The sequence below is a fragment of the Penicillium cataractarum genome (assembly GCF_028827025.1).
Source record: "Penicillium cataractarum strain IBT 29864 chromosome Unknown utg000005l, whole genome shotgun sequence".
NCBI classification, from domain to species: Eukaryota; Fungi; Ascomycota; class Eurotiomycetes; order Eurotiales; family Aspergillaceae; genus Penicillium; species Penicillium cataractarum.
The window spans coordinates 3,097,526-3,115,087 of record NW_026622741.1 but is presented as its reverse complement, the minus strand read 5'-3'; the positions used below and the strand labels follow the sequence as shown (position 1 = coordinate 3,115,087).

Sequence of the window (17,562 nt, the reverse complement as noted above, 5' to 3'; positions counted from 1 at the left end):
TTTTCAGGTTTATTTTGCGCCGCTCAGGCTCTCATTGTGGGTGCTGTTTAGCTTCCGACCTGGCCGGTTACAAGGTTGCAAACGGTATGGACTTGGGAGAAAGTGGGTATGACGTCGGTCCACCCATTCTCTCGCCGAACCCCCCGCCATCTCCCTTTGTCGAGCATGCTTTTGATCGGGTGCGTGATTTTCCTAGACTCCAAGGCACGGAAATATAAAGCATTTTCTTTCTCGAGGCCGTTTCAAGTTTTTTTTTTAAATTGTCCAGCTTTGTCTTGGTGAACCGAGAACAAGGGGGGCTCTTTTTGTATGCGGATCCGGGGCGCCGGGCTGTAGATAGAATCCGCAGAAGCATTGAGACCCCCGTCATCCTCAATAAAAATGTTATGATATCCGCCAATCTGTATGCCTCTCCAGACCTTACATGTCCCCAAGTTCTACTTCAATCAGCATAGACAAAACCATTCTCCAGGTAAGATATCTTCGGAGGCAAGTTGATCCATCGAGGCAGTTTATCCGGATCGGGAGAGCTTCCACAGCCAATCAACAGGTTTGAAAGTATACTTCGACATTACAACAGAAAAAGCAAGTCTACGACAGGCAAGGAAGAGTTGCTTGATAAGCTAGTTTGATTGGGCGAGATCGTCTGTCATCGCCAGCTATTGCTATGTTGAAACAAAAAGAAAAGGTTGAGCGATTGCTCCTGGTCAAAGCCATCTTACTGAAGAGTAAGTCCCAGGGTATCCTGCCATGTTGTCACAACTCCGGAGCGAAAAAAAAAAAAAAAGATAGAGAAACAAAAAATGGGACATCAAACTCCACGCTATGCTCGCTGTAAGACTGGGAACGGCAAAAAGGGAAATGTTGTGTGTTGCAGTCGTTGATGAGCTCAGACCCGATAGTAACCATAGGTCATGCAGGGTTGGGTCAAGTCGGGGTAACGCTGCACGGGAGCCCTGACATGCTGGTCGGAATCGTCGTTATCAAAGAAAAAGGATTTGTGCAAGAGGTTGAGGGCTTGCTTGGATGACTGTTTCGGGATTGGGAAGTTCGAGGGCTGCGCCATGGGGAGCTGCTCTTGCGGGCTGAACTGAGGTTGAGTCGAACCGAAATCGTTGACCTCATCATCCACCTCACCCTCGGCATCGGCCTCGTCGTCATTTTCATCGTCTGATGGCGAAAAGGTTTCCTCGAGCTTCAGCCCCTTGCCCAGAGTTCCCTGGTGGATTTGGCCAAGAGCATTGCTGGGGTGGCTGTACAAGCCCATACCAACAAGCTCTTCCTCGGGCTTGCCGACTTTCTTCTGAGTAAATGCTGACTCGTCATCAAAATGCTGAATGGGAAGGAAGTCCGGTGTTGATGGACCACTCATTTCACCGGGGGAGGGCACACTGGCGTAGCTGGGGCAAGTTGTCTCTGCTGGAGGAATGTTGTTGGCCATCGAGAGCATGTCCAGGGTCCAGCCATCAGACGTAGATTGGTCGATTCCCGAGAAGTCAGCGTTGGCAGTGGTATCCCAAGTGATTGGCTCGACCTGCGAGCCAGCCACGGAAAGCGAGGGCGTCTGTTGCTGAAAGGCCAGGGAATCCTGCATGTCCGCATATTCGGGGAAATATCCAGTTGAGAAAGTTGGACCCGCGGAGACAGGGTAAGACATCATGCTGTCAGTGGGTAGGCCGTGCATGGGCTGATCTTGCATGGTCATCGTCACGAAAGCCTCCGAGGCATAATCAGGCAGGCGGATTGGGTTAGAGAACCCGCGGGTCCTGGCCGAGGAGGGATGCCAGGAGATGGGTCGAGTGTTCTGCGCGTTCGAGGCGAGGATTGCCGCCTCCAGGGCTGACTGATGATACTGGTTGGGCATTCCATACATGCCATTCTGAGCGATGGCGGTGCGTCTCCGGACGGCCGACGACGGGCTGTTCCCTGCACTACGGGGCTTCATGACCCGATTTTGTCGCGGCCGAGGGAAAGCACGCATCCAGTCCTGCATTTGGGCGTTGGAAAGTTGATCAGACGACATTTCGGGGAACCATTGTGAGCCTGTTGTTGAAGAGGCCTGAGGTTGTTGATAACCGTAGTCGGAATAATCGGCCATAAAAACACAAGTTGATGGAGTTGTTGGGAGAGAGAGAGAGTTGAAAAGATGACGTTATATTATCCGCTGGAAAGTGACTCGATGAGAAGGAGACAGAGTTGACTGGATTTCCAGAGGAGGTGAAGTGGGAGAGTTGAGGTGAGGTTGGTTGTAGATGGTGGTGGTGATGGTTGATGGAGAGGAAGGAGAGATGGTGAGAGCCGAAGTTCCAGCGAGGGAACGACGGCAGGAGCGGGAGGTTTTTTATCACGGGGGGATCTTAATGTCGTGGACGTTTAATCATTCCAATAAAAGGCAGGAGGCTGCAGGGCGACAGTAATATAAGGGGAGCGAGATCCAGGGAGGGCGATCTACCCAGGTCCACGATCCCACCGCACATGCTAACTACTAAGATGACACGACGTTGACACTAACGAAACGAGCCTAGTCCAACCAAAATCCCGAATCCCGAATCCATAAATTCGAAAAAAGAGAGAATGTTAAATAAAAATCCAAAATGATCCAAGTCATCGATGAATCAGAGCTAACTTGGGAGGCGGTTCCACCGTTTCGGCTGGGGACCCAGTCGCTAACCAAAGCCAACCAGAACCAGCTCAGGCAGCTAAACTAACGTTAGTTGGCTCACGAACCAAGGAGAGTGGGCAAGGGGAATATTCCGGAGTGTACCAAGACGGGTCCAGTGGAGGGATGATCGGACCTATACGTCGTAGCGTAGACCTTTGCGGCGAACATGGGGAAAAGGCTCCAGTCGAGGGTCCACTGGCGTGCGTCTTGGGTATTTCTTGGGTTGTCTTTTTGAATCATTATTAGGTCTTGGAGGCTTGGAGACTTTAAGAGACTGGGGTTTAGGTTTGTACAGTATTTCCATCGTGTCCTGGATTCTATTCATTCAGAGGTGGTTTATGATACTGCATAGTATATCTCTACTATGAGGATGGTAATCATAACCTCAGTACTCCGTCATGATACTGTATTAACTGTACACTTCACTACTATCCAGTGCATACTATTACACTGTACAGACTACAGAGTATACAGTAGAAGTGGACCCTCACACGGGCCCAGTCTGGGGCTACACTTTGTTTGACTTTCCTTTTCACATCCATTATTATTACTATTATTACTAGCTCGGTTAGTCTCCTCTCTTTTCCCAAAAAACCTTCCCCAAGAAACCGTCCCAGGAGCCAGGAACCTTGGCCCTGTACCCGCTCCTGGAATGCCCGCCTGGCCGTGATCTGACTCGATCGGCGGCCACGACTTCCTTGTTTAGCGAGGCCCTGGGGCTTGCGATTTTCTTCTGTATCGGTTTTACGGAGATGATCAGCCCTGCAATAGGAATGCCAGTCTGACATGCTATCTCTCCGTTACATTGGTCCGCTTGCATGTATGAGTGATGGATCATGGACTTTTTTTTTCAATGATCGGTAAGCTAGGCTTCGTACTTGACCTGAGACCTTAATATGGGTGTATATCCCGGATTCGTTGTTCAATTACGACCGAGGTCAAAAATTTCATCTTATTACTATTAGCCCCTCCCCCTCCATAGCGTCACCACCAACTCCGTTACGCAAGGGTGACAGACAATGTAATGTGATGGGCTCCCTCAAAGATCGACTTGCACATCCTTTCGTGTCGCTCCTGTGCATATCGACAGGGGGTGGTCATCGCGCCCCAAAGGAAGAGAGTTAAAAAAAATCAAATTCGTTTTCCATGTATCATTATTCACATTCAAAGAAAAGTGGAGTTCGGTAGGCAACCTGACTCCGTCATGATGGTCTTGTTATTATTATACTTCGACCTAATCATGTACCCGCATCCACTGGACCGAGTACGACAGGGCGGAGGCAGATTTCGAATTGGTTTGATGGTTCTGATGACTATCGTTCGCGGAGGCTTTCCCAAGTGGTCTAGATCCAAAGGGCGTTAACTAACCAACGGGTAGCAAGAAACATTCTACCTCTAGTATGTCGGTCAGCCATCAGCCACCCTTACCTTTAGCCCACCCCTCCGTATCCAGTCAAGACACAGAGAAAAAAATAAAAGGAAAAGAGAACAGCAGCAAGCAAATACTCTTGGGCCCTTCTTTGTACCGTGCATACCCGGTGATGTTTCTTTTCTCCGCTGCAGGCGCCCTCAGTCCATCCGCGGAGTACATGATGCAGGAGATGCATCATCGCCACCCCCGATCTACTACTTATTTTACAAATATTATTTTCTTATTCCTCCGATCCCCAGCATCCTAACTTTCGACTCATGATTGGATCCTTTATACGCCCGCCCTGGAACCATGCTCCGTCGAGGATGTGGGTAAGTAATGGATATATGCCTACATTCCTTTCTGGCCAAGCGATCAACGCCTAGAATTAAAAAGCCCCCGCAACCAGCCAGAAAAGTCATTCTTTAATATCACCTGAGCCCTGGCACAGTGTTCAAGAAGTTTTGCTGGCCTGCATGGACTGCATTACCCGAGGAGGCGTTATAGTGGGCCTTGTTTCAATGCCCGTCGTACCGCCACCGGTGTTCGCCCATGTTCTTAACGACTCTCCTGGGCGGGAAGCTCGGCAATCCTAAGCGTTGCGCGTGGACTTTTACCTTTAATTTTAATTTTCATTTAATTATTTTTTTTCTCTTATGAATAATCTCGTTCTCGGGTTGATGGGGGGTTCTATCAATTTTGACTTTTTTTGAGTTCTTTGGATATTTCCTAGGGAACCGAGCTTTGAACACAGCCTAAGTGACTCAACGTAATTCAACCATTCAAAGTCAGCCGATTTGGGCGGTCATCTACGTATGTAGTATGTACAGAGGGGGACGAGAAAAGTACGGGCTAGGAGCAAGGATTCGAATGTGATCAGTCCTTCTCTCGTTGTGACTCCTGCCAATAGGTCCTGAGGCCTGTAGGCGTGGTCTAGGATTTACTCCGGATCCAGAGTGCTCTATACAAATGACGGAAGAGAGTGACCGACCGACTAGAAATTGCTCAAGGTCGGAGCCAATTTCCAGAAGATAGGATTCCCGAACACTAACGTGGCACTAAGACGGGATTAGTTCAATAAAACATCGTGGCCCTCGTGGTCTGTGAGCAGATTGACTAAGACGCTAAGAGCCTAAGAGGCAACAAAAGAAGTTATCCCAATCAAAAATTGACCAGGAAAAAAGGAAAAGGGGAAAATGGAGGAGCAAAATGAAAGGAAAAAAACCTTTTCGGGTCAGGAAACGGGCGGTAGAGCCACCATTCACAACGTGGCCGGGCGGATCTGATCGTGCTTAGCGCCGTGCCAAAAGCTAGCCTTGGGTTCATTAGGGAGCCCGGGCCCTCCGGATGAGCAGGTTTGACATTTCGGATGTCCTTTTTTTAATTTCTTTTTTTAATTGCCTTCTCTTACGGTAGGGAAGAAGGTTGCTTTTTTCTGCCTTGCTGTATAGTTCCAATAATAATCGTTTATCGTGAAGCATGGTTTTCCTTATTGTTGCGTGATAAGGAGCCATCCCTCGCATGTATAGGGTAACACCTGGTAGCTTGTACGTAGTACTTGTCTATGCCTAGCAACAACCGGGAGTTACCTATGAATCAGATGCCGGAATCACATTCTCCATAATCCTCGATCGAGTCCACAAAATACATCCATCACTATCTGATGCTTCCTTAGTCTAATAATAATAATGTACTCCGTATGTGCAACATCATGGGATACCTCATCCACCTATCAACTCCTCAATCAAGCTTAGCTCACTCGGTTGGACAGGGATTTGATGGCGCTCAGGGGACCAGAACCAATGCAAAACACCCACCCCAAGTCCACCCTGGCCACATCATTCCGCAGCAGGAAAGCGATCCCAAGGCCTGTACCGCTCGGAACGCATTTGCAGGGCCCACTTTCTGCACTGGAGGGGGCCCACTATTGAAAAGCGAAAAATTGGAGAATCGGTCATCGTCCACGCATCCACCTACTTCCAGAAGCCCAGAAGAGGACCAAGAGGTGGTAGTGTAAGCTCTCCTTGGTGGAGCCCTTTTTCCCATCCCTTCCTATTGATATTGGGGACGTAAGTTCCATGAAGGTTGCCGATCTCGAGAGTATGTTAGCATACCGCGGACCGAAACGGCACGAATGTCACCATAGTTTAAGGGGGAAGGGGGGCATGGGTTGGACTGGCAATGTATCTTACTAGGCGCCCAGGATAGTTCGGCCAATGTGTGTGAACAAGTGGACAAAGTGCAGGATCATCCACCTAGCCTCGCCATACTGGTGCCTTTCTTGCTCTATAGATAGAAGAACTTGTTGCCTTGCGTAGAATTACAAACACATCTTAAAGACAAGAAAATAGGAAGCTCTTTACGTCCTCGAACAGGAGAGCTAGCCGTACCGCAGAAAAACCTTGATGGCCCTGCATACCTGGCAAGATCCGAGGCCCCGTTCCATGTTTTCTTGGCCATCAAGTCCCGGGTGATCTAAAATGCATAATCAATTGAATAATAGTCAGTTAATTTATTCTCGCTTCTACAACGAAATTTCCGTCCTCCGTCCATTATCGCTAACATGAACATTCAGCGACATCCGTCACTAACCACGCTGCAGCTAATAGCGGTCACACTCCGAGACTGGACCACACCGTTTTGGGGCTAGATCTGCCTTCGTTACACTCCTTGGCTGTCAGCCTCTTTATTTTTTCCCTTTCTTTTCCCCTCCTCAGTCTCTGCGCCAGCCCACTCTCCAAACCTCCGATGCGTACTAGTCGCCCGTCAGGACGGAGTAGTCTCTATTTAGTGGCTTGTAGGCTCGTTCCTGGGCGAACTCCATTTCCTGATTCCACTCCACTATTCTACGACAGTACATAGCCTATCATGCCTATGGCCATGTCCCCGTCCATGATAGACGGTCCATGACTATGAACCCACTCATCCAAACTTCCAGACCGCACACGCGGTGCCGATCCAGCCCCCTTCCTCACTTTTCTAGCCTTTCTAGCCTTCCTTCGTCTTCCAGATGTTTCACTCGTTGATGATGATTGCCCGAATCCCACGCTGTTCCCCTCAGCCCCCACCCACCATTTATCTGAACTTTACCAGCTTCCTCCTGACCCCCATGGAATGCAGCGGGAGGAGCTGTGGGCTAAAGCAATCTGGCTTACTCTAGTGGCATGTCATTGGCATTTTTCGCCTTGGCTACGGTGTACCTTGTCGCATCGGTCTCGGGAATGACCAGACCAGGAACAAGGCCGAAGCGATAGCCGTGCGCCTGAAATGAGCTAAAGTATGTCACCGGAGCCGAGACTATCTGATTACGAGGGGCCATCCATACAGTATGTCTGTTGTAGTTTGACTCCTCCATTTCGAGGACATCACACTGTATTCCATTACACCGTTCCTCGGTCGGGTTTCCACTCCAGCAGGATTGAACTTTGCCAACTCAATTACAAGATCCTTCGCTCTATCCATAGTACATCCCAAAAGCTGCTTCAGTCCTTACTGAATTTATGAGGGCCACTCATCCAATAGTATTATTAGCCCCCGCTTCCTGTTACGTCTGCTCCCGTGGAGGGTCTCGACGATCACAGTGTGGCTTGCGCTCCATTAATTATCCTCCGAGCGTGACCTTCACCTGGCCCTCTTTCCAAACCTACAACAAAACAAACGGAAGCCTGTCCAGCTGGCCTTGCTTTCGGATCCGCTGTCTTGTGCTCCAAAGTATAACCGAATGATAGGGTCAGAATCATGGCTGAAACTAGCCTGTCAATTCTCCGGTAGGCTGCAACGGACAGACCGCCAGGCTGTGCTTCAGAATCGGACCGTATCTTCTCTGGAGATTTGCACTTGGTGACTGCGTATATTGGATGTGGACTCTGTACTCCAAAACTCACACGTAGCACGAAGAACGGGTCTAGTTCGTCATCTTAACTGATTCGATGCTGCCTGCGATACCGCGCCTTGCCAGGCTCCGGATGTTATCCGTGCGGGCTGCAGGTGCATTGCCGATAGAGGCGATGAAGCCTCAGTGAGATTTCGTCATCGGGGGGGAAGTGCATTATGTGCTTCGTACAACGTACATATATGATATACATGTGATATGTACATGAGACGCTGGAGCTAGCTGTAGCATATCGGATATGAGATTTGAGATTTGGGGGCCAATATTGAGATAATCTCAATCAATCAAGCATGACGAAGTCCGGAGTATATTAACCATTGATCATTGGCCAATCATAACTTATATCGTCTAGGAAAGAGAGTTCCAAAACTCTCGGTTTTACCCGTGCTTTGCGTCGGGCACCGTCCGGCCCATGCAGGCGGCCCTTCTTAGCAAGTTTAGGGAGGCCCTGGTTGCTGGGTTCTGACGCCTGAGGCGCGACGCCACTGAAGGTCCAGGTGCAGTGTGGGTCGGAGACGATCTGGCTAGCGACTCTCTGGGATCGGGGCCTAAACGGTGCGTCACGCCGAGTCCAACGGACACTTGCGACGCCTGGTGGCGGAGTAGCGACCAGGATGGAATTTGGGGTATGGACTAAAAAGTGGGAGGAAGGTGAACACTAGGTATAGTAGCACTGTAGGTACAGTAGAATTTAGTTACCTTGACAGAGATTGAACCAGGAGTTATGGGCGGATAGACTAGTACAGACGAAGCTCAAACTATGTATTGTATACTTCCTACGGGTCTAACTGGCACACTATACTTGGGACTATGGCTGGGACTATAGCAAGGACTAAGGATGCTCTTAGCGGCAGTGCTACCATATACTTTGTAGACTGCGTACTCCTCGAAGGAAGATTTGGAGTCGAATCGGAATAGTGCATGTACATGTCACGACTCGGTACTCCATCAAGACCCGAGGAAGAGGAACAAACGAAGCGGTCAAGCCCAGCAAGAACCATCGACCCTAACCCCAACCATTAAGGAACTTTGCTCGTGGAAACCGCCGTTGGGGAACTACATCCTCCAATCACCTAAGTTCCATTCACTTCTTTTTTTTTTCAGGTTCAGGTCTGTACGGCTCTTAAGGGGGCACGCAGGGGGAGGCTGGGCCAATCATCACCACGACCAGACTCTTTTCCTCCCCGACAAAGTCCCCCCTCCCCTCCAGAAACTAAAAAGCAAAAAAAAGGAAAAAGAAAACAGCCCCCAATCATCATCTACATGCAACACCCTGCTCAAACCCACCCCAGGTTTTCTTGTTCTTTTCCCGCTGCTTAACCGCTTTGCTGCTCCACTTCATTCTTCCCGTGGCCCCTGCACCCGCGTCAGCTGGGCCTGAGCTATGCAACTGTACAACGCTCCGGACGGAGAACGGAGGTCCTCCTCCTAGTCTCCTCCTCCATCTGGATCTCTAAACGCCACTAGCTAACTATACGACGGATCTCCGTACGAGGAGGCTGCAAGCAGGCCTCAATACGGAGTATGCTCATCCTCATCCTCCCTACTATGGGTCTTCGTGTCTTCGTGTCCATTCCAGGCTCGTCCCCATGCAGGGGCTGATCCTGAACCCTCCTACGAGCCCATGAACTCGGCTCATCACACATCGCACAACTGTGACACTCGGACATGCCGTTATATTCTTTCTTCCAGGGGCGCCCTGCTAGGCTACGACAGGACTACTGCTGGTACTGCACCTTCCACCACACACGACCCATAAGCCCCCCATCGTAACCCGTTGCCACCACCCCACACCCAAACGGGCGATCAGTGCAGCTGAGCACCCAGCAAGGAACAGGGTAAAGGGTGAGGGTATGTATGGGGTGTGAGGGCGAAGGAAGTGTCCCTCTGCAGTATTGGCGCAATGCAGTGAGATGGCACATTCTCGACCTTCTCTCGACCCCCCGATCTGACAGATCCGTGCTGGTTGCTGATCTACAGTACAGTACATTCGGAAGAAAGGGGCTGATAGGCAAGGCCATTGGCATGGGGTGTCTTCTGCCTTTTTTTTTTCTTTTTTCGTCGGTTTCTCGTACACTGAATGATCGTCTTATGCAGGTGATGGTCGGGTTTTCGACTCTATGCAACGAGGCGTACCGAGTATGTACTCCATACAGCTGAGGGGCCAGCGATTCCTCGTTAGTGCCGTTTGGCATCGTGGCCCGGCGAGACACCGCGGCCCCAAAAAATGGACCTGCGTCTGCTTACGAGGTAAGTAATTATGGTCCCGTAGCGTAAACTTAGCTATATCCGCAACGAGAAGTGCTTTTGAAACTCAAGTCTTAGTTTTGTTTCTGTTGTGTACTTCCGATTTGGAATAATTTTGCTAGCCTTGCGACTTCGCTTCTGCCTTGCGAGTTCGGTGTTGACTCCCAACAAAATCGAGTTGATATCAGGCACAGCCTGGTGGGGTATACTTGTTATTTTCGCACGTAATGTCCACAAGGCTATGGCGGTTATAGATTCTTCGACGTTATTGAACATTCCTTTTCAAGGAGTGCAGATACTAAACAACCTTCCGCTCGAGTCCAGCATGTTCTAGCTACGATCCATCAATAGCTATCAAGGAAATTCTCAAATCACACCTTCTATCACTGCAACGATCCCATCCATGTCCCCACAGTATGGCTGTTCGTTGATGTTCACTTCTATGCATCTCGATTTGGATATTTTCAGTATTTCGAAGCTGACAGCATCTATAACGCCAACCACGATAACAGGATCATCTATCGAGTGCTTTCTATCAGATAGGACGCCTATTCGCTAATTATCTGGTATGTCAGATACACACGTCCAATTCCCACGAGATAAGGACTGCAGAGCATACACGAGATCTTAGGATCAACGGCTTCTAGTCTTGGAGCCCTACGCCATTATTGTTCTTACAGGCCTGTTATGCTTGTCATGCGCTTCTACCCAAGCCAGTGACCTTCAATAAACAGTTGTCAAGGGGATACTGGTACTAGGTACTTAAAAGCAGGAGGACATACGCTAGTCGCTGGCTCCTCGATAAGGTGGACACTGCCTTGATCAATCGATTGATGCAGAAGCTGTGGCCTAGGACCATCAGGCTTGAGGGCTGTGATATGATATATCTCTCATCAGGGCCACGAGAACATACCACTTGGGGATATACCTTTGCATCACTCGGAATGGTGTGTAGACTTCGATTCATGCACGTCCTGACCCATGGGAGTACATTCGATGAATGCATCGGATAAGTATGCAGGCAATAGACAGGGTCCAACCGATTGTTAGGGACGGTCCCGGAAATCCTCCAAGTAAAGGTTGATATCAAGCAGCATGCATTGGTTGATTCCTTGCTGTATACCAGATGTTGGTTCACGTTGGAATTGATGTTGACCACGGTCGTAGTGATTGGCTATCGAGGTATACTGTAGACCAGAAATCAGAGGAATAAAGTTGATTTTCAGGATTGAGTTTGGCCGAATTCTACATCGCAAGACCCTTGAAACTCGACTCCCCGGTATCGGCACTGACAAGCCTACAGCCTCAAACTCAAGCAGCCGCAAAGCCTAATGAGTTGGGCTAATTGGCTTTCCCAGGTTGAGACTCGAACATCGCTGAACACGCAAGCAATCAATGAAAACCTCGATGCTTGGACATGGTGGCTGAGTCAAGATCTTCGGCCCCCAACACACCTATTATTGTCTACTGTAGTATGTACTCTGTACTCTGTACAAAGTAAACCATCCAGCACTCACCGTATAATGTACACTGCATCCACGTCTCAGCTGCACATTATTAGAACTATACTCAGATCCACGTACGCCTCGCGGCACCACTTCGGGCAACAGTCCCCGCCATATACCCGTGGATCTACTTGATTAAAACACACCTCTCGCCCGTGCAGCGCCACCGCCATGCCACAATCCTGTACTATTCCAATCCGTGGTTTACTTTAAGGTCTATCCAGAACTTACACTTACCATAACCGGGACTACTCTCGTCCACGCCAAGTCACGGCCGAGAAGAGGGCAAAAAAAAAGCTAAAGGACGATCTTCAAATCTTCAGTAAATTAGTGTGGACACACACCCTTCCCGAGTTGCTCAACCCTGGGCTCCACAACCACTGCCCATCCCTTCCTGAATAGATCACCAGGACAAGGGATTGCCGTGGAGTAAAAGTTGCCCGTACCGCTTACGTTCTCCGCATGAAACCCTCGAGCCTCTGAAAAGTCAGAGTCCAAGAACAGCGGTGATGAAGTCAAGATGAGGGGGGTGATCCTTGTGCCAGATTCCCGACCGTGATGGGTGGACACTAAATCGAGTCCTCGTTAGTGAACGAACTAACTTACCGTATGGAGTACAAGAAGAGAAAAGCGGTACCGCACTTGCATAGTTTAGTGGCTTTGGTACAAATAAGAAAAGAGAAAAGGTTTTCCGCATCCTCACTGACTCAACGCATTATGCCGTACACCGTATCCGAGTCGAACAATGCCGTTGATCTCAACTAGCGATGACTCTTTTTTGCATCCTTCCTTTGAGCTGTTGACTCTTTGACCTCCGGTAGTTCTCCGTGGACCCTCTCTGTACTCTACACTCCTGCCGCTCTTACACCATTTCGATCTGTGTCTATGTAACCGGTAGTAGTGCGTTGATAGCGCCGCCTTTAGTCCAGTCTGGGTCTAGACCATCCACTTCGAGTCGCTAGTAGCCACTTTTGATGCACGCTTTATCGGCCGATCAGTCATGTGCGCCCTGCCCTATGAGTTTTCCTGTGATTCTCTAGTCTGTAGTCGTAGCGACACTGTGGATTCATTTGCGCTTTGAAGTCCGTTGAAACTGTTGGGCATCGCAGGATGCGTTGGATCCACGCTCGGGATTTTAATCAAAGTTCTCGTGCCCGTCAAAAAGTTTGATGATCACGGGGCGCTTTTGGAAGAGATTTTCGTTGATGGATCTGCCGGGCGTACTGCCCGTAGGCTTCGAAACTGGTGTCCACGAAATTTACATTCGTTACATGATCCAGGTACAATGTTTGAGAAATAAATCCGATAGCTCTATGTTACTCATTATTTCATGTGGAAATGGAATGGATTCGCTCTGTGTATTTGGTTGTCGGGCATGGGCAGAGTTCCTTAACCTTATCTAATATCTATCTGCAACCTGATACCTAGACCTAGGACATCAGAATATATATCTTCACTCAATGAGCCAGCCAATCAGGGACCACCATTTATTGTCGAGAGATAGATATCGTAAATGAACTGCTTCTATATGACCTCGATTGAATCAACCTCATGGATAACCATTTGAATAGTTATGGCATGAATACCCAAAACCCCAACTCCGTGGATGGAGTCTTCGACGCCGCCAACTAGAGGTGGAAGTCGCCGGCAGGGCAGTGACTATCAGGCATCTCAGCTTTTGATACCATCTCTTGGAAGAATCAAGAAGTAATCTAGCCATTATAGCAGACTACAACCATCAGATTCATGTTACCTGAAATGAATTGTGTTGGTTCGCTGTATCAAGCGCCGAGTCTGGAATCTGCAATCATTGTGACGTCAAATTGTTCACGTTGACCAACAAGACAAATATCTCGACACGATGACCGATTGTATATAACTCATCCAAGGATATTACTTTGAAAACATTTCATGCACTGCTTTCAGTTATCCTTCTTGAAAAGTCGGCATACCTGAATATTTTACCACTCCGAACCAACCCTATTGAACAATCATTGAAGATGGCATCCTGCGCCAAGAACTCCGCATCAGAGTCGAGTGAGATCCCAGGAGATCCTCGCACCGCCAAGAGTCGCGTACTCGAAAGTGGCGCTGCAATGGCTCAAGACTTCACGCCCGTCAAACAAATATGTGCGCATCTAAATGCATTCCACGTTTACGCGGACGAACCCACGCGATGTATCGAATCGAACCATTATTGCACACACCTGACGGAGGGTAAGTAGTGCGTTCACGAATGACCACGGTATCCATCAATTGACCATCATCAGATGTCCGACAATGCTTGATCTACGACTCGCCCGAGGCCAACGCACGCCTCCTCGGCGTCGAATATATGGTCTCTCCACGAATTTTCAAAACGCTTCCACCCGAAGAAAGAAAATTGTGGCACACGCATGAGTTCGAGGTTAAGAGCGGCATGCTTATCATGCCTACGCCTAAGGGCATGCCCACCGTAGTATGGGAAGCGGCCGAGACGGCCGAGATGGAGGATATCGCACCCGTGTATGGCAAGACGTATCACATGTGGCAGGTTGATCGGGGAGATCCCGTACCTATGGGCCCGCCGCAATTGATGGGGAGCTTCACGTCGCCTGAGACGGTCGAGAAAGCGCATAAGGGTGGGATGGACGGGTTACTTCGGGACCGAGATGAGAGATTTGGGGTTGATTATCGGACGAAGGCGAAGAAGAGGGAGGGTATTGTGCCCGTTGAAAAGCATCCTGGTATGTTAATTTGTATCTTTAGTGATTGAGTGAAGCTGACGGAGACGTTGTGAACAGATGCCGACGCAATATGGAAGTCGGATGGGAAGAACTGAATGAGACGGCGATAATTGAAGAGGATATTCGTATGGAAAGTGTATGAGATTCAAATCATAAATTGTTGGGATTCAATTGAATAGAGGCTGCAAAAGATTCTAAGATAGCATCGAGGTGTCTCCCCACTATACCAGCCTCAAAGATCCAGTCCCATAGTTAAATGGGGTCAAGAATGAGACTAATTGGGGGACAGCCTTGTCAACCGACAAGGCCGTTTGTGTTCATCTTGCTTCATTGTCCACACTTGCTCGTCCTGGTGATAAATTTCGACGACGGCAAGCTCTAGCATTTGTAGAAGCGGTGATCATCCCAACAGCGATAGGCAGAGGGAGAGTATTTTGATATATAGGGATACCATCAAGTACTGGCATACGGCGTGTTGTGTTGCGTTGCATCTTCAATCATAATTGAGAAGCTCCTGATTTGAGATTCAGGGTATCGACGAGACAGCGTACCACTCAATCATGATCCCACACATTAATGGGCGATTGAGTGAAATCGCACTGGTCAAGACAATAGCTTGATCGAATGATTGTGCAAGCACATCCTCGCAATGAATGCAGAGGGATTCGCCAACTCGGACACTGAGAAGAGGAAGAAAGTGCGGGCGCGAGGAAATTTGATTTTTAAACCGACGGGTCACATGACCCGACTCTCCCGCGATCCCCGATAACAATCCAATTCGATGCGAACAGCTCAAGTAGCTGCTCACAGGGCATGCAATTGCCGTGCGACATATGGAAAAATTCCTCCGATCAGCGCTGAGAAGCAGCCCACGGGCAATCGCTCGATTGGCCTTCAATGGTGCTGGTGTGTTCTGCGCCTGCACCCTGGTGTGGGAGCACCTAGTGACCATCCAATCGAGTGAGGGACCTTCGATGTATCCGACTTTCAACCCGCGGGGTGACTGGCTTCTTATTTCACGACGACATGCAAACGGCAAGGATATTCAGGTTGGCGATGTGGTGCGATTTAATCACCCCAACATCCTCGGCGCGCATGCTGCGAAAAGGGTGATCGGGATGCCTGGCGATTTTGTCTGTCGTGACCCGCCGTATAGTACTGGGGCTGGGACGCAGCCGGACATGGTTCAGGTGCGTTCGATCTTGAAACTATGCTTCTGGATTGGAAGTTGGTCTCTAATATTTTCCATCTATGCTATAGGTTCCCGAAGGACATGTATTCCTAATTGGCGATAATCTTCCCTGGTCGAGGGACTCGAGGACCTTCGGGCCTGTGCCATTGGGATTGATCAACGGAAAGGTTGTCGCGCGAGTCTGGCCACCGTCGCAGATGGAATGGGTGCACAATACAATGCAACCGGCGGAATTGGACTAGACGCCCTCAGCGTGGAGGATATTGGCAGGACTTTGATACATGTTATCTTTTTGCATCTACAGGGAGTTGGGTGTCTTTTTCAAAAGGAAACTGGATTGCTGTGCATATTCATACATATTCAATTGTACAATACAAATCTATACTCAAACAGGGGCTTGGACAGGAGATGGAAGAGAGATGGATGAAATGCCTTCACCTCATGGTGGAAGGGTTTCTCCGCTTGTAGGGAAGAGGCTCGACCTTCTTCCGGCGGAGCTCGAGATCGGCTCCGCTGTATCCAATCTGCTTCATGACCTCCAGAGTAGTCTCATCCCACTGGCTGCGGAACAGGTGGGCACCGATAGCCTTGAGGTGGTACCGGGCCTGCAGAGTGCGCAGCAGTGTGTTGTCCCGGTCAGTCTCCTTTGCCTTCACAGCGGCAAAGTCAAGAGGCTGGGAGTCCTTCTGCTCCATGATGAACACAGAAAGACGGTGGTAGGGACTACCCTTCTGGGCAACGGGAGGCAGCCAAGGAAGGACGACCTGCGAGTCTGCCGCGAGCTGAGAAAGGTCAACCTTGGTGTTGACAGCTGAGATGGGCACATTGACAGCCAGATAGTGCATCTTGAAGTCAAAGCTATCCGCCTCCACATTGGGAACATCAGGGTCGACAACGGCAATTGTGACGAGCTTCTCTCCACGCTCGAACATCTGAATGTCAAGCTTGGGTGCCTCGGTGCTAACCTTGGCCTCGACGTAGTCTCCAGGCTGGACCTGTCGCTTGTTGAAGTACAGCTTGGTTTCGACAGTAGGATCGCAGTGGGGCAGAACGTCGGGAACGACATTCATCTGCGTGATGCGCTGCACCAGGATCTTGCGGCGATATTCGCGCCATTTCCGGTCGGCCAGGAAGCGGTAGATTGGCTTGCTCATGTCGCCTGTAACCAAAAGAGAGAGATAAGTATCGAGTCAATGAATTTTTTGCAAAAAAATATGGTTCATACCAAGTCCGTCCTCGAATTTCCGCTTGACCAATGGGTCGTTGATGTCGGCATGGATCTTGAGACGCTCCAAGTGCAATTGCATGGCGCGCACGCGAGACTTGTGCACCTGCTCACCTCCAGCCTCTTCAACAGACTGAGCCTCCACTCTCGCAATCTTTTGCCTCATTGATTCAATCTCCTTCAACTTCTCTGCACGGTCCTCCAACAGGACCTTTCGCGCCTCCTGGAAACATTGGTAGGGCAGCTGCTCGAAGGGGATATTGGCGGAACTCTGAAGGGCAGCACGGCGACGACGAGATCCAACGGGGTTGGTACCCTGTCTCATCAGTCGTCGCTCCAGTCGAGGGCTTGAGACGAGCGATGGGTCGGGGTTCTTGTGGAATGGTTGGGTCTGTTCGGCTTGAGCCTCTGCAACGGCTGCCGACGTCTGGAAGCCGCGTGCCTGGACGGCAGGCAAGCTTCTAGTATATGTGGTCCGGAGGCATTGGAGCAGCGGCTTGGATGCCCGCTCGCAATGAGCCATTGTGAAAGAGATGCGATGGGGGATGTTGGGGTTGGGATTCGGCGGATGATGGTGTTGTTGTCCACGGGGGAACTTTTTCTGCTCGGAGCCAAGACTTTTGCTGGCGCCCACCGCCTCCCCGGAATCGATCAACTTTTGCTCTTCCCTACTCAGAACGCCGCACATTATCAACGCACGCG

General features: G+C 49.7%; 4 protein-coding genes across 4 annotated transcripts; 2 read left to right on the top strand and 2 right to left on the bottom strand.

The window, feature by feature from the left end:
• Positions 1-889: 889 nt before the first annotated feature.
• Positions 890-2,098, bottom strand: N7496_006813 (uncharacterized protein; the record flags this gene model as incomplete). Its single annotated transcript, XM_056699742.1, has 1 exon — positions 890-2,098. The coding sequence occupies one exon, from the start codon at positions 2,096-2,098 to the stop codon at positions 890-892; it is 1,209 nt and encodes a 402-aa protein (XP_056555155.1).
• Positions 2,099-13,717: 11,619 nt separating this feature from the next.
• On the top strand, positions 13,718-14,538 carry N7496_006812 (OBAP family protein; the record flags this gene model as incomplete). Its single annotated transcript, XM_056699741.1, has 3 exons — positions 13,718-13,934; positions 13,988-14,443; positions 14,501-14,538. 3 exons carry the CDS (start codon positions 13,718-13,720, stop codon positions 14,536-14,538), a joined length of 711 nt encoding a protein of 236 aa, XP_056555154.1.
• Positions 14,539-15,276: 738 nt separating this feature from the next.
• N7496_006811 (putative mitochondrial inner membrane protease subunit 1) lies at positions 15,277-15,877 on the top strand (the record flags this gene model as incomplete). Its single annotated transcript, XM_056699740.1, has 2 exons — positions 15,277-15,633; positions 15,704-15,877. The coding sequence occupies 2 exons, from the start codon at positions 15,277-15,279 to the stop codon at positions 15,875-15,877; spliced, it is 531 nt and encodes a 176-aa protein (XP_056555153.1).
• A 192-nt stretch (positions 15,878-16,069) lies between these two features.
• On the bottom strand, positions 16,070-17,383 carry N7496_006810 (mitochondrial 54S ribosomal protein mL38; the record flags this gene model as incomplete). Its single annotated transcript, XM_056699739.1, has 2 exons — positions 16,070-16,794; positions 16,861-17,383. 2 exons carry the CDS (start codon positions 17,381-17,383, stop codon positions 16,070-16,072), a joined length of 1,248 nt encoding a protein of 415 aa, XP_056555152.1.
• Between the last annotated feature and the right edge of the window lie 179 nt (positions 17,384-17,562).